At 40.2% G+C, this 15595-nt stretch overlaps 1 protein-coding gene across 1 annotated transcript in view; it reads right to left on the bottom strand.

Annotated features, from left to right (window-relative positions):
• trappc9 (trafficking protein particle complex subunit 9) overlaps positions 1 to 15595 on the bottom strand; it is a 228972-nt gene that overhangs the window by 130104 nt on the left and 83273 nt on the right. The window contains exon 17 of the mRNA XM_080045758.1: positions 7813 to 7931. Coding sequence (XP_079901884.1) covers positions 7813 to 7931 — 119 coding nt within the window. The remainder of the gene's footprint in view (positions 1 to 7812; positions 7932 to 15595) is intronic.

Below are 15595 nucleotides of genomic sequence, written 5' to 3'. Positions count from 1 at the left end.
GAATGGCAGGCAGGCAGGCGACTCTGCCTCTGTCATTTGATTAGTCCTGAAGAAGCTCTGCCCACTCCAACTACACTCCCACTGACATTCTGTGTATGTGTGCGTGTGCGTTTGTGTGTGCGCGCTGTGTGTGTGTGCGCTCTGCGTGTGTGTGTGTCATCACATCTTGACTGGAGGACAGGTTCTTTCCCACAGATACTCTCCATTGTTAAGAAAATGCTTACATTGTCTATTCCTGAAATTTGATGCAATTTGCCTTCTCTGCTTTGTGTTTAAGGTATACATGCTCACATCTTTACAGTGAATTGTGTTTACCCAGCAATCTAAAAACAAATAAAACCTTGTTTAAATTATGACACAGCAACTTTGTGAGTAAGCTTGTTTTGATTTTCCCACATATGTACTTAACTAGTATCCTTCTAAAAGAGATGCTCGGCTCATAATTATAACATAATGTAGGTCAGCTGGGACCAGCATGCCATCACCTTGTAAGCATACTAATCATTTATGATTGATTATTTAAAGCTGCACTAATCAATATTGTTAAGGACAAGGACTGTGTTAAATAATAAAGCCATTTTAGTGTCTTTAATTAATTGTTTTGAATTTGACATCATTAGCGGTCGAGCTGTCTGAAATAGTTTCAATAATTAGTATGATGAGTATTCACTCTTGTTTATGAAATTACTGAGGAATAATTTTCATTTTTGATTACGTATAATCGATTGATGAATCAAACGCTACACACGTGTAAAACAACAATCGGTCCTTGATGTTACTGAATCATCATTCAGTATTATTTCTAAAATGACAATTGAAAAAAAGACCTCTGGATTCTCTCAAACTTGTGTAGAGTTCTGACTGCACTATCCCCCCACAAATGACCACCTTAAATGGCATATTGAAATGGAGTGTGGCTGGGTAAAGATGTAGATAATTGAAAATAAGACCCCAGCCGCTTGCAGGAGCAGGCCCCAGTAACATTCTAACACTTATCTCTACATTGCCATATTATGGAAGTACGAACAGAGAAGTCAAATTGCTCTGGATGCAGCTCGGCAGCACCGTAGACATTTGGCGTTTTGAAGATAACGGGCTGGGGCCTGTCTGATTTCATAGCTTCACCCAAAATGCCCTCCTTGACATCTGTCCACTGGAGATAGGTTCACAGAAAGGCTAAGTCAGAGGGCAAGAATGCACAGCCGGCGTTAGAGTGACTCATTACTGTGTGCCAGTTTTTCCTCTGTCTGTCACTCAAGTCACCACTCATATAAATCCACAGCAGATCCAGTCGAGGGTCCAAATCTCCATAAAGCTCTAGTAGCACCGAGGTCCTTTAGGGACCTGTGGCATACGCCCTGGCCAACATGCAGTTCACGCTGCTCCCTACAGGTATGTAGAGACATAAGCCGTTTTATCAGCACACCCCTTTAAAAGACATAGGCGTCAGGGTATGCTCTTCTCACCATGAACCATTTTCAGAGCTATTGTATTTTAACGTCTATGTCAATATTAATGGTAGAAAACTGCTTACGCCAGGCCAAGAGGTTACTCGTTCAGGGTTTATGGTGAATAATAATAAATTGTCCATACATACAGTATGCCTGATTAATGGTCCGTGACGTGTAGAAATGTGCTGTAATGTAGGATTGCTATCCGCCTGCAATGTACATTAAACATTCCACAAATAATACAAGCATTGTTTGCTCTTAAATTATGTTATAAACTAATCAGACTGGCTCCTATGGCTAGGCTAACAATAGCCATGTTAGCCAAGGATAGAGCTAAATTATTTTGACTAGTGTGACAACCCGAGTGACCAAGAGGACAGGCCAAGGTAGTGAGAGGCATTAGCCAAATGTAACTAAAGGATCTCGGCGTCTCTCTAAAACTCTGCATCTGCTGCTGTTTCACTCACTGGGCACCGACACTCCAATAGGATTGATCATCGCAGATCATTTGTAGATGTAACGAAGGAACAGACCCAATCAAACCCTTAACCCTTATGTGCTCTTGGGGACGCTTTTGTCCTTTTTTCCGCTCTTTTTTGTGTATAACTTTGGCTGTGCTTATGTTAACTGAATACATTTTGGCCGTGCTTATGTTAACTGAATACATTTTGGCCAGGGATTTTTTTTTTTTTCAAATGTTTTGTGAATTTCTACTCAGCAACTTTGTACCATCTATAATAAAGGCTGGCCACTTGTTTGTTCCTCTCATGTCCTTAAGGACGTTTTTGTCCCCTATTGACTCCCATTCAAAATGGCCTTTTTTTACCAATTTGATCCTGCTGTCATTACAGCATAAAATATTTTTTTCAATGATTTTATGCTTTCATCCTAGACACAAAGCATCAAAATGTATCATTTAACACCATCACCATTTTGAGCCATTTCCCTATATTTGGCATAGGGTTGAATTACAAGCAATTTTCCAGGTTGTCGGTCCTGCCCCCCACAGTGCAATAGAAAAAAAAAATCAACCTAAATGGTGTGAGTGTGTTGGTAGGGATGCTAGTGTGTGGTGCATATGTGTGAATTGAGAAAATATAGTGTGTGTGTGTTTGTGTACACACAGCCAAACTTTACAAACTCAAACTTGTATGGAAAAAATGGCCCAGTTTGAAAGCATAAAATCCTGTAAAAACTTTGTTTTTTCAAACCACAGCCATGATGACAAACACATGTGAATTTGATGATATTAGGCAATAATACAAAACTTAAGACACCAAAATTGCTTTTTTAGCCCTATTTAGCTCAATCATTGATTTCCTCCTGTTTTTTCTGAGGATCAAATATGCCCCCTAAAACCATTTTTGTACTTTTTTGTAATTCTTTCGAGTTACAGGCCTAAACATAAGACATATGAGAAATTAATGGAAAGTGTGGATCCATATGGATACCTTAGGGTTGTGGCTGTGTGTGTGTTGTGAAATGACTGTGTGTGTGTATGTCTCTGTGCGCATGCATATGTGTGCAGCTATAAAGGTGCAATTTGTGGCTTTTCAGGTGGCTGCAGGTTCACAGTACTTTGTTGACATCATCAAAGAAACTGGAATTAAAAGGGTCAAAAGCAACTGACAATGAATTAATATTTGATATATATGTAAAGAGGTCAAGTGGGATAAAAGGTTTTCAAAAAAAAAAGTAGAAAAAAATATTACTGTATAATGTTTTTAGGGCAGTTTATAGGGAGGGTACGTTTTTGTCCTCTAAGGTCATGAGAGGGAGTATTTATTTGCATCTGTGACTGCACAAATACTAAACATGTATCAAAAGCAGTTTTATTGCAAATCATTAACATATCCTAGAGTCTAATTATCCCACTCAAAAAAATCCACTTTGCATCTATTATATGAGAAATTTTTCAATTATTGTGTTTTTTTTAAATAAAAATGGCTCACGTCATCACATAAGCTTGCATGTAAAGGGTTAAAAGCAATTACAAATGAATGAATGTTTGATATGTATGTAAAGAGGTCAAGTTGGATAAAAGGTTTGTTAAAAAAAAAAAAGTAGAAAAAAATATTACTGTATAATGTTTTTATGGCAGTTTATAGGGAGAGGACGTTTTTGTCCTCTAAGGTAACCAAGGCGTAGTAAAAGTTAAGGTCACACAAGGGTTAAAAGAGCTTGAAGAGGTGATGTGCTATGGCTCTGGGGAGAGGGCAGGTGAAATGAGACATAAAGCCACTATGATGGGGTGAGAGGAGTAATCACCGGTGTCAAAGACAGCAAGTTGTGGAGGTGCCTTCACTCTCTCCGGAGGCATGAGTCATTGAAAGTGTGTAAATAATGGGAAAAAAACAACACGTCTGAGCGGTGGATGGATCCTTTTGCACCCTGACAGCATACATATTTTTCAGGGCCCACAGTCCTTCTCAATTTGGTGGGAGGGTTGAGAAACGTAAGATAGGATTGAGCAATGAGTGAGTGAGATAAACATGTTGACTTCTTCAGTGCTGATTACAGATCAGCCAAGTATACCCGTCAAAACATGGGGATGAAATATATAAAAGACTAAGTAAGAAACGCATACCTGAGCAATAATAATGCCCAAGTGTAAACTTAAAGATGGAGTAAGCAATCCAGTGAATCTCCTCTCCTCACGATTCGCCACCTGTCTGTACTGTGTGTGCCAGCTGAAATAAAAGTTGGTGTTAGTACACAGCCTAGGCTCTGTAAACGGTTATGTAAACAAACTGTATGTTAACAAAAGGTGGCCACCGTAGATAGCAGCATACCCGTTTATAATAAGGGATATTGACACCAAGCATTCTCCAGAATTGCTGACTCCACCTTTAACTGGACCAGGTAGGATTTGGATTTGCAAGAGAAAATGATGCTTTTATGCCAGCCAGTTTGGCAAGAAGGGTTTTCAATTTCCTGTGAATCTGTCCATCCGTCCCCCTGGCCAAAAACTGTTATTAGCAGCTAATATAAATTCTCTCCCATTCCGACATGCACACACACTGCACTGAAGAATCAGATTCCATATATGGCTTTTCAAAAAGCACTGTAACATATGCAGGGACATAGCTCAAAAAGGTAATAGTGATGTTGTCGAGCAACAAATCAACACTTCCTGTTACAAATTGAACGAGGGGCGATCGGCTTGTTAGAAAACTGCCTGATATTATGAAGGCCGTTTATAAAGGTTACACTCTGCCTTTGCCGTAAAAGTAGCAATCTAGCAGAACAGAAGGGCAAGTGAGATAATTAAGAAATATGGAACAAAGGCATTGCCTAAGCACTCTTCCAGGAATCACCCGCAAGACAAAAATGACGATATTTAACTACTGTATGAAAACACGGACTGTGAACACTGATCGGTCATCTTTTACATCCAATGCCAAACTTTTTTGGAACTGTTTCCTAATATCCGTGCATGAAAACTTGTGTACACACTGACTTAATAAAAAAAAAAGATGGGTCATTGTTTTGACAGTTTTGGTTTCATATATCTATCAATCCATCCATCCATTCATCTACAGTTCCCTCCATAAGTATCGGAACAGTGAGGCCAATTCCTTTATTTTTGCTGTAGACTGGAAACATTTGGGTTTGACACCAACATATGAATATGAGACAATAGATCAACATTTCAGCGTTCATTTCCAGGTATTCACATCTGGATCTGATACACAACTGAGAAGATACCATTTTTTTAAAAGGAACACCACATTTTTAGGTGAGCAAAAGTATTGGAACAGATAGACTTAAAATAAATTAAAGTGAATAAGACTTAATATTTTGTTGCAAAGCCTTCGCTTGTAACAGCTGCATCAAGCCTGTGACCCACTGACATCACACAACTTTTGAATCCTCCTTTTTGATGCTTTTCCAGGCTTTCACCGCAGCCTTATTCAGTTGTGTATCAGATCCAGATGTGAATACCTGGAAATTAAAGCTTAAATGTTGATCTATTGTCTCATATGCATATTTTGGTGTCAAACCCAAATGTTTCCAGTCTACAGCAAAAATAAAGGAATTGGCCTCACTGTTCCGATATTTATGGAGGGGACTGTATCTTTCCATCATCCATCCATCCATCCTTTAAAACTTTTTCCAAGTTTTTCTGTTTTAAACAAACAACTGAACTTATTTTTTGCATTAACTTTTGCCTGAATCCATGTTGAACAATGCTGTACCCGACCAGCTCTTGTACGTCAGCATGTGTCCAGTGCTTGCCATGTGTTGTGGGCATGAGCCAAACTGCTGAAAACAACACAGCCAATGACAACCATGAGTCATGCAGCTGGAAACCCAAAAAATAAATTTACTACGATATGAATGGGAAAGTCAGTGCACAGGGTTATGTTTAAATGAATCACCCTGGTGTCTAATGTATGCAATAGTACGTCTACCAAAGCAGAAGCAGCTCACCACCTGCCTTTAAGCAGACTTCTAGCGGGACTAGTGTCTTTATCTAATTGGCTATTCTTTAACCATTGTTACAACATTATATTCTGCTATGAAGCTCGGAGCTGCCAGTCAAACCCTGCCTCTAATAAGCCCCAATGGCTGATTAAAATGTCCAGCTTGACTTTAACAATGGCTGCTCCCTCTTTCTCCCTTACTGCATAGGGAGTGGATATCTAACAGGTTGTTCAATAGATCCAAAGGGAAATTAACTGCAGTGTTGCTGTGCAGCATGAGGAGAATTCCTAGTCCAGATGCAAACTCACACAAACCTATACAATAAGTGGTATTTCCTCAGAATCCCTGGTACCCATCAGGAAGAAACATCAAAAATAGGGTATAGACGTTATGGATTTTTTTTTTTACACCTTATAACCTAATATTTCATTTTTGCCAGGCGATTTTTGGATGTATGCGCCAGTCACCTTCAGAGGCCCAAAAGAACAATGAGAGTGCAGTGATGGGGGCCGTTTCAACGGTGCACGAGTCACGACAAACAGCAAAAAGTGCTTTCAAAAAATTGTTGTCAAAAGCTTATTTAATGTTTTTTGTACGTACAGTAAGTCTGTACACAGTATCTCAAGTACGTTCTTGATTTTCTTCAAAGTTTGTACAAATGCAGACTCAAAGATGAGCTGATTAGATTGTGGAGGTCAAATGTTACTGCGACTTTACATAGTGTGAGGTTGCTTCTTGGGAGCTGTACCTTTTTTTAAATCATTGTTGGCTAACTCATTTTAGGCCTGGACAATGTGTTCTCTTTCTGTAGAACAGTTCTGTGTAAGCCTTATTTGGCCATGAACAAAAATAAAGCTCCTGCGTATTCTCTACCATCAGTCATCATACTGTCAGAAAAAAAATAGAAAAGTCAGAAAAGTTTGAACATCTGAACATCAATGTTGTTGTGTTTTTCTCCTGATGATGGACAGAGGAGAGACAGGGGTTCTTTGAAACAGTAAGACAATGGACACTTGCAGGTGGTGCGGCTGTTGTGCTACAGATGACCCTCAGCAGGTAGACTGGGTCAGTCCACCCATCTCTAACCCTCCCCACAAACAAATCCTCAACAAACCATTCTCCCCTGCTGATCAGCTCAATAGAGTGCACTCTCCCCCTCGCCTCCTTTCCATCCATGTCACACTCTCTATTTCCCCCCTTTCCGTTTCTTCTCATTGCTCTGCCTATGGTGGAAGGTATGAGTCATGATACGAAGAACACAGTGCATCTTCAGCAAAGGGAAGACAGCAGCCAAATAAACCAAGTCTTCATTGTTTAGGCATACAATCATGTGTACCCTGGTGTTAAATAATGCTATTGTTTTACCTTGACTTTTGCATAGACGTGTGCAGAGTGTGCTTGGCTTGGAGAGGGACAAATGCCTCGTTTCCACTAAGCAGTTCACTTTGGCATGGCAAGTTTCGGTGTGGAACGGTAACCCTAGATTTGGCTTATTCTTCTACTGCTGACAGTACCCTTACTTGGTAGGTAGGATTAATGCTGGATGGGGATATATTACAAGGTGGCCCTTATAAACAGTCTGTGCACTGGCTGCAGCAGCTATGTAACTAACTATCATGACATCATAGCAGTGGGACACAGTGTGGCCCGCCAAATAAATTAAATAAAGAGTAGCGCCACATATTAAACACGGTTTGGTACCCCAACGGAAGGGTGACAAAAATAGATGGGCAGAGCAAGGGTGCAAAACTCATTATACAAGCCTGAGATGTTCATTATCTTTAAAAAAAAGGGTACAGTGACACTGCATCAGGGTGGAATGCATTTACCTTAAAGTATGCTAAAAGCCAGGAAACAAAGTAAAAGGGAAGAACACACTTGAATTTCGACAAGGACTAAGCAAAATAGTATGTGTGTGATGGTGTGTATTCACCTTAACGTGGCTGTACTCTCCTTTGCCAGACTCACTGCCCACAGACTTGGTGTCGGCCCTGGCTTTGAGGACCTGGCGCAGCGGGCTGGACATTGGCAGGCCGGTCACACTGATCCCATCTGCAAAAGACAACATGGCATCACACCGTCAGGAGAATGAAAAGAGAATGAAGACAAGCCTATCCTATCATTAAGCTAAACAGCTAGCAGAGCAAAAACACTCTCACCTGGTAAGATATCAACGTTCTGCCATGCCTTACAGTGTTTGATGGAAGCTACTTGGTGATGAATTGTTGTAATTACTTTTTTTTTTAACATTCTCCCCTCATCCATCTCTTCTTTGTTTAGTGTTGTTCCTACATTTCCCATGCTCCTCACAATTACTTGACAATTCTTAGGAAACAGGTCAGGACTGCAGATTTATTTAGCTACAACTTTAATGCGTGATCACACCCCTTAACTCAAAACACAACATATCCTGTGGCTGATTGCATACTGGAGCTATTTTCAAAGAGAAATTGGCATCTATGGATTTTTTTTTAACATAATATACGGCACATAATCTCCTTGAGCGATGTTGCCCAGGAATAGGAATAACAGAAAATCAAAGTGTGAATTTTAATAGTGTTGTTTGTAGTGTTGAAATGTGTTTTAAATTGGATCTCCCAAAGTCATTGGTTATTCCCCCATCTTCAGATACTCTCCTCTTGTTCAAAGGGATACACGTTGTTTGAAAATATGAACATGAAAGCATTCACCTAACCACTGCTGGTGTTTTATTCCTCTGTCATCTAAAGTCATCATTGCATAGTGCGGAATGCTTTTCAACGTATATTATCTCGATATACTGTGATCACTTTAGTTGAGAAAATACACCATCTTCCAACTAACGTTACAGTTATTGCCCTAAAAGTGTGTTTTAATATTTAAAAACAAATAGAAATTCTGCGATCAAAGGGTCCATGGTGCCTTCAGTGCGTTCCAAATTATTATGCAAATTATATTTTTCTCAGATCTTCCTAAATGGTCGATGCAAATCACAGTCAGTATAATTTTCAAGTCATCAACCGTTAAAGTATGATTCAAATGTTATTGAACAAACCTCCAAATGATAACGGTATGTTTTTTCAAAAATGAAAAACTCAAAATGCAACAGAGTTTCAAAACATTTTATAGGTTGTAAAGAACTAAAAATGGTCATTTGTTGAATTTGCAGGATGTGAAGGTCATATTTAGTGAAATCAAAAACATCTTAACAGGCCAAGTTACATGTTAACATAGGACCCCTTCTTTGATATCACCTTCACAATTCTTGCATCCATTGAACTTGTATGTTTTTGGAGAGTTTCAGCTTGAATATCTTTGCAGGATGCCAGAATAGCCTCCCATAGCTGCTGTTTTGATGTGAACTGCCTCCCAAACTCATAGATGTTTTGCTTTAGGATGCTCCAAAGGTTCTCAATAAGGTTGAGGTCAGGGGAAGATGGGGCCACACCATGAGGTTCTCTCCTTTTATGCCCATAGCAGCCAATGACACAGAGGTATTCTTTGCAGAATGAGATGGTGCATTATCATGCATGAAGATGATTTTACTACGGAAGGCACGGTTCTTCTTTTTGTACCACGGAAGAAAGTGGTCAGTCAGGGGGCGCCTTTAGCTCAGTTGGTAAGGCGTCCCCCTCCCGGGCCGGGCCCAGCAGCAGACCCGGGTTCGATTCCCACCCGCGGTCGTTCTCTGCATGTCACTCCCCTCTCTGCCCCATTTCACCTCTGTCTCTCAATAAAGATAATAAATAAAAAATGCCCAAAAAAAAAAAAAAAAAAAAAGTGTTCAGTCAGAAACTCTACATACTTTGCAGAGGTAATTTTCACACCGTCAGGGACCCTAAAGGGGCCTACCAGCTCTATGGGGGTGGGAATCTCTTGGCACCTCACGATTCGATTCCGATTCAGAGGTCAACAATTCGATTCAAAATCGATTTTCAATGCATTTCAATGCAAAACATTTTTTATGTACATACCCATGTGTGATTTTCAAAAATATATTTATATACACATCTGAGTGTGCTACTCAGAGTTTGCTAATCACTTCCTACTTTTGAGATGATCTTTAAAGACAATCAACTGATGAATTGCCTTCTCTAATATTGTTTTAGAGAAAAGCTTTTCTTGTCACAAATATGACTTTCTATGAAAAGTGCAATAATCAATGCAGCTTGCATTTCAACACAATATGGAAGTACAGTGGAGGAAATAAGTATTTGATCCCCCACTGATTTTGTAAGTTTGCCCGCTTACAATGAAATGAGCGGTCTATAACTTTAATGCTAGGTTTATTTTAACAGTGCAAGACAGAATATCAAAAAGAAAATCCAGAAAATCACGTAAAAAAAAAGATATAAATTATTTTGCATTTCATTGAGGGAAATAAGTATTTGATCCCCTATCAAAGCATTGCTTTGTACTTGGTGGAGAAACCCTTGTTGGCAAGTACAGAGGTCAGACGTGTCTTGTAGTTTATGACCAGGTTTGCACACATCTCAGGAGGAATTTTGGACCACTCCTCTTTGCAGATCCTCTCCAAATCTTTGAGGTTTTGAGGCTGTCGCTTGGCAACTCCAAGCTTCAGTTCCCTCCACAGATTTTCGATGGGATTTAGGTCTGGAGACTGGCTAGGCCACTCCATGACCTTAATGTGCTTCTTCTTGAGCCACTCCTTTGTTGCCTTTGCTGTATGTTTTGGGTCATTGTCATGCTGGAAGACCCATCCATGATCCAGTGACCTGGCTGAGGGAAGGAGGTTGTCAGCCAGGATTTCACGGTACATGGCCCCATCCATCTTTCCCTCGATGCGGTGAAGTCGACCTGTCCCCTTAGCACAGAAACACCCCCAAAGCATAATGCTTCCTCCTCCATGCTTGACGGTGGGGATGGTGTTCTTGGGGTTGTACTCAGCATTCCTCTTCCTCCAAACACAGCGTGTTGAATTAATACCAAATAGCTCAATCTTTGCAATCTTTGTTTCATCTGACCACATCACCTTCTCCCAAGCATTCTCTGAGTCGTTCAGGTGTTCATTGGCAAACTTCAGATGTGCCTTCTTGAGCAGGGGGACCTTACGGGCGTTGCAGGATCTTAATCCATTACGGCGCAGTGTGTTACCAATGGTTTTCTTGGTGACTGTGGTCCCAGCTGCCTTGAGATCATTAACAAGCTCCTCCCGTGTAGTTCTGGGCTGATCCCTCACCTTTCTCATGATCATTGAGACCCCACGAGGTGAGGTCTTGCCTGGAGCCCCAGACCGAAGGAGATTGATGGTCATTTTGTAATTCTTCCATTTTCTAATAATCGCACCAACAGTTGTCTCCTTCTCACCCAGCTTCTCACCAATGGTCTTGTAGCCCATTCCGGCCTTGTGCAGGTCCACAATCTTGTCCCTGATGTCCTTAGACAGCTCTTTAGTCTTGCCCATGATTGAGATGTTGTAGTCTGATTTATTCTGTGGACAGGTGTCTTTTATAGAGTTAACGACAGGTGTCTTTTATACAGGTAACGAGTTGAGATCAGGAGAACTTTCTTAAAGTTAAAGGACTGTTCTGTGGGAGCCAGCATCCTTTATTGTTGGTAGGGGATCAAATACTTATTTCCCTCAATGAAATGCAAAATAATTTATATCTTTTTTTTTATGTGATTTTCTGGATTTTCTTTTTGATATTCTGTCTTTGACTGTTAAAATAAACCTACCATTAAAGTTATAGACCGCTCATTTCATTGTAAGTGGGCAAACTTACAAAATCAGTGGGGGATCAAATACTTATTTCCTCCACTGTATGTAACAACTAAACGGATTCAGTTTTATTTTATTTCTAATCTCGTAAATCACTTTCTATAGGATTTATATTCTATTATCTATTATTTTCTATGTCATTAAAACACATTGTACAAAAAGTATGGCTTGAAATTCAGCTCTCATACAAAAACGTAAACAGAGATAAAGCCGGTGCAGGTCATGGGTTTGCTGCTCTCAGCCCTTTTGTAGCCACGTTTGTAAACAACTCGCACATGTGTGGTGTGCATGCGCAACGGCGCAGGAAGTACTAATATAAAAAATAAAAATAAAAATCGATTATTAATTTATCTGAATCGATTCAGAATCGTTCGAGAGAGAATCGCAATTTATCAGAGAATCGATTATTTTTCCCACCCCTAGCTCTCTCCTCGTGATTCCAGCCCAAAACATGACTCCGCCACCTCCTTGCTGACGTCGCAGCCTTGTTGGAACATGGTGGCCATTCACCAACCATCCACTACTCCATCCATCTGGACCATCCAGGGTTGCACGGTACACATCAGTAAACAAGACTGTTTGAAAATTAGTCTTCATGTATTTCTGAGCCCAGTGCAACCGTTTCTGCTTGTGAGCATTGTTTAGGTGGCCGAATTATAGATTTATGCACAGCTGCAAACCTCTGGAGGATCCTACACCTTGAGGCTCGCGGGACTCCAGCGGCACCAGCGGCTTCAAGTACCTGTCTGCTGCTCTGTAACAGCATTTTAGCAGCTGCTCTCCTAATCCGATTAATTTGTCTGGCAGAAACCTTCCTCATTATGCCTTTATCTGCACAAACCCGTCTGTGCTCTGAATCAGCCACAAATCTCTTCACAGTACGATGATCACGCTTAAGTTTCTGTGAAATATCTAATGTTGTCATACCTTATCCAAGGTATTGCACTATTTGACACTTTTTGGCAGCAGAGAGATCCTTTTTCTTTCCCATATTGCTTGAAACATGTGGCATTCTTAATAACGTGGAACGTCCTTCTTAAGTAGTTTTCCTTTGATTGGGCTCACATGGCAAACTAATTATCACAGGTGTATGAGATTAATTTCAATGATCCAAGGCATCCTGAGATACAATATCATACATGAGTTTAATTGAAAAACAAAAATGTTTAAGTTTATGACACTAATAATAACAATAATTTGGAACACGGTGTATAAGCATGTGAAGAATAACTGTAGGATTGTGTATCCGTGACCTTGAGAGATTGAAGCAGTGTGGACACGGGAGCAGCTGCACTATCAGCAGCTGTGTTCCGCACCACCACGGGGGCTGCTTGCTTTTTCAGCCCACTCAGACAGACCATACCGCCGAAAAAGATGACGCCCAGAGCCCATGCCTGACGTCAAAGAAAATCATATCGCTCTCTGACGTCAGTGGCATGCCCAAGCCCTGCAATCTCCCCTAAGAGAGAGGGGGAAATGACTGGCCCTCTGTGCATCGGCTCAGGCAAATTAGGTCCACGCCAGACAAGCAGACTTATCCGCAGACTTTTCAAAACTCAACAACAACGTTATGAAAGATTAATAATAATAATAATAATAATAATAATAATAATAATAATAATAATAATAATAATAATAATAATAATAATAATAATAATAATAATAATAATAATAATAATAATAATAATAATAATAATAATAATAATAATAATAATAATAATAATAATAATAATAATAATAATGAACCTGCAGGAAGTGTTGAGTTTACAATTATTTTTTGTTTCAGAAAATGTATACAGCAACCTGGAGCAGATCAGAAACTTCATAGTTAAGCAATAAATACGAAAACAAGGGAAATGGAAAATAATGGTGTATCTGTATTAATAGGCAAAAAATAAATAAAGAAGCATAACCTCAACTCAACCCCTCTTTCGAGTGCTACCAGCCAGAAACAAAGCCCCATAAATCCATATGTAGGTAGCGCTAACACACAGATTTATTTTTTGTTGATATTTACTTACACTGATGATTCAGGCTCTGCCTACCCCCGTGTGTGCTCTGCTGTCTGAACAGTTTTCTATCTCTGTTCTCTCTTGGGTGAATGTAACAAAGGGTCCGGCCACTAGACACTCATTGCGTCCTGTATACTTGCCACCTTATCACTTAACCCTTATTTAATACAGCTCATCATGTGTGACATTATTGTGAGTTTGCACACACATGCACACTCACCGCGAGCAATTTGGGGTTCAGAGTTTTGGCTCAAGGACAAATTAAACATGTGGACAGGATAGGCTGGGGATCAATTGACGTATGATCATTAAAAACGACCAGTTCTTACACCAGCAGTCGCCCCAATGACACTTCAATCCGTCTGAGTAGTGATTCAATATGCTGCCTGTTTGGAAATAGTTTATCACTGGTCCAATTAACTACTGAAGTGATGCATGACACTGAACACTGAGACAGCCAAAAATGACAACATTTAAAAAAATAAAACCATGGTTTTCATGCTCTTATTTCTCTGATTGTTTTCTGATATGTAATAAAGGAAAGGGCTCTAAACTGGCCTCAGTAGACATCTCTCACAGTATGATCTAGAGCAACTGTTTTGGATTAAAGGTGGAGTCAGCAGTTTGAATCAAAAACTCTTTATGTCAAAATTTGCGAACATCTCCTCACTGTTCGCCGCTGCCTGTCAGTCCTGTGTGTGCACAAAACAAGTCTGGTGTTTATACACAGCCTAGACTCTGTAAACGGGTATGTAATCAAAGGGAGTTTGACTGAGCGGCTCAGTCAAAATAACCAAATCTAAAGGGAATATCTATACTGTTACAGTATAGATATTCCCTTTAGATCTGGTTATCTTTCTTTATTTTTCTAATACAGGTATTATAATTATTGACACTAAATTATGAAGAAAAAAAAGTGTGTGCAGGGCCAGTGAAAATATACAAGGGGCCAGTAAAACTCGGATCCACTGGCCCGACGGGCCAGTAGGAAAAAAAAGTTATGTTGAACCCTGCTGAGCCCATCAACACCTCTCAAATTAGAGGTTAGCTTCAGGCGGCGTTTGTGACATTAGTAACATCAATGCTTTTGGACTGGTAGTTAGTGACGACAGCTGTTAAGGCCAGGCACATCGGGGGGCCGAGCCTCTGAACGAGCAGGAATTGATAATCAGTTTAAATATCAACAAGCTTTGCCTGGACAGCCCAACAGCGTATACACGTCTAAGTTGTGAGGAACTTCTGCTTCTGATGGGAACTGCTCGTTAGTTCCTCATTCACAGTCCAGCAGGATAGTACTCTTTCTACTCGCATACCTGCTCACTCTTTGTGTTCACTTTGCTTCGCTCATTGGTTGTCTGTCTGTCTGTCCTCTTCCAGTTTTCCCTGTTGGAGACGAGACGGTGTGGATCATGTCTCTCCTCTGGCAGAATCTGAAGTCCTACCGCAACCACACTATTCATATTTTACTTTAGTAATACCATGTAAACATCTGGTCAATGATTCGACCCCTTTGTGATTTTCTCTACTTATGACAGGGATCCCTTACTCTGTCTTTTAATCCCGATAAAGGGGTTTTTACTGTGAGTTTTTTTCTCAGCCGAGCTAAGGGTCTAAGGGCAGGGTGTCATACTGTATGGAATGTGAAGCCCTCTGAGGCAAATGTCTATTTGTGATATTGGGCTATACAAATAAAACTGATTTGATTATTATATACTACAGATAAGATACAGTATGTGTCTTGTAGAAAAGGGAAAAGAAACAAAAATACAGAAGCGCTTTTAAACTCTACAAACTGCATCCTTCGTTATGGTACGTAGTCTGTTTTAGGAGGTACAGTACATATGACTGGCCTACCCCCGTGGCGCTGTGAGTAATAGGTGGCGTGATTGACGATGGCATAGCTCACAATCATCCCCTCCTTCCAATCACTATCTGTCTAGTTCTCTGTCTAGCAGCCTCGAGGGGAGGGGGGAGAATCTGGCCAA

The sequence above is a fragment of the Ammodytes marinus genome (assembly GCF_949987685.1).
Source record: "Ammodytes marinus genome assembly, chromosome: 17".
NCBI classification, from domain to species: domain Eukaryota; kingdom Metazoa; phylum Chordata; class Actinopteri; order Uranoscopiformes; family Ammodytidae; genus Ammodytes; species Ammodytes marinus.
This window is presented reverse-complemented; position numbering and strand designations above follow the sequence as displayed.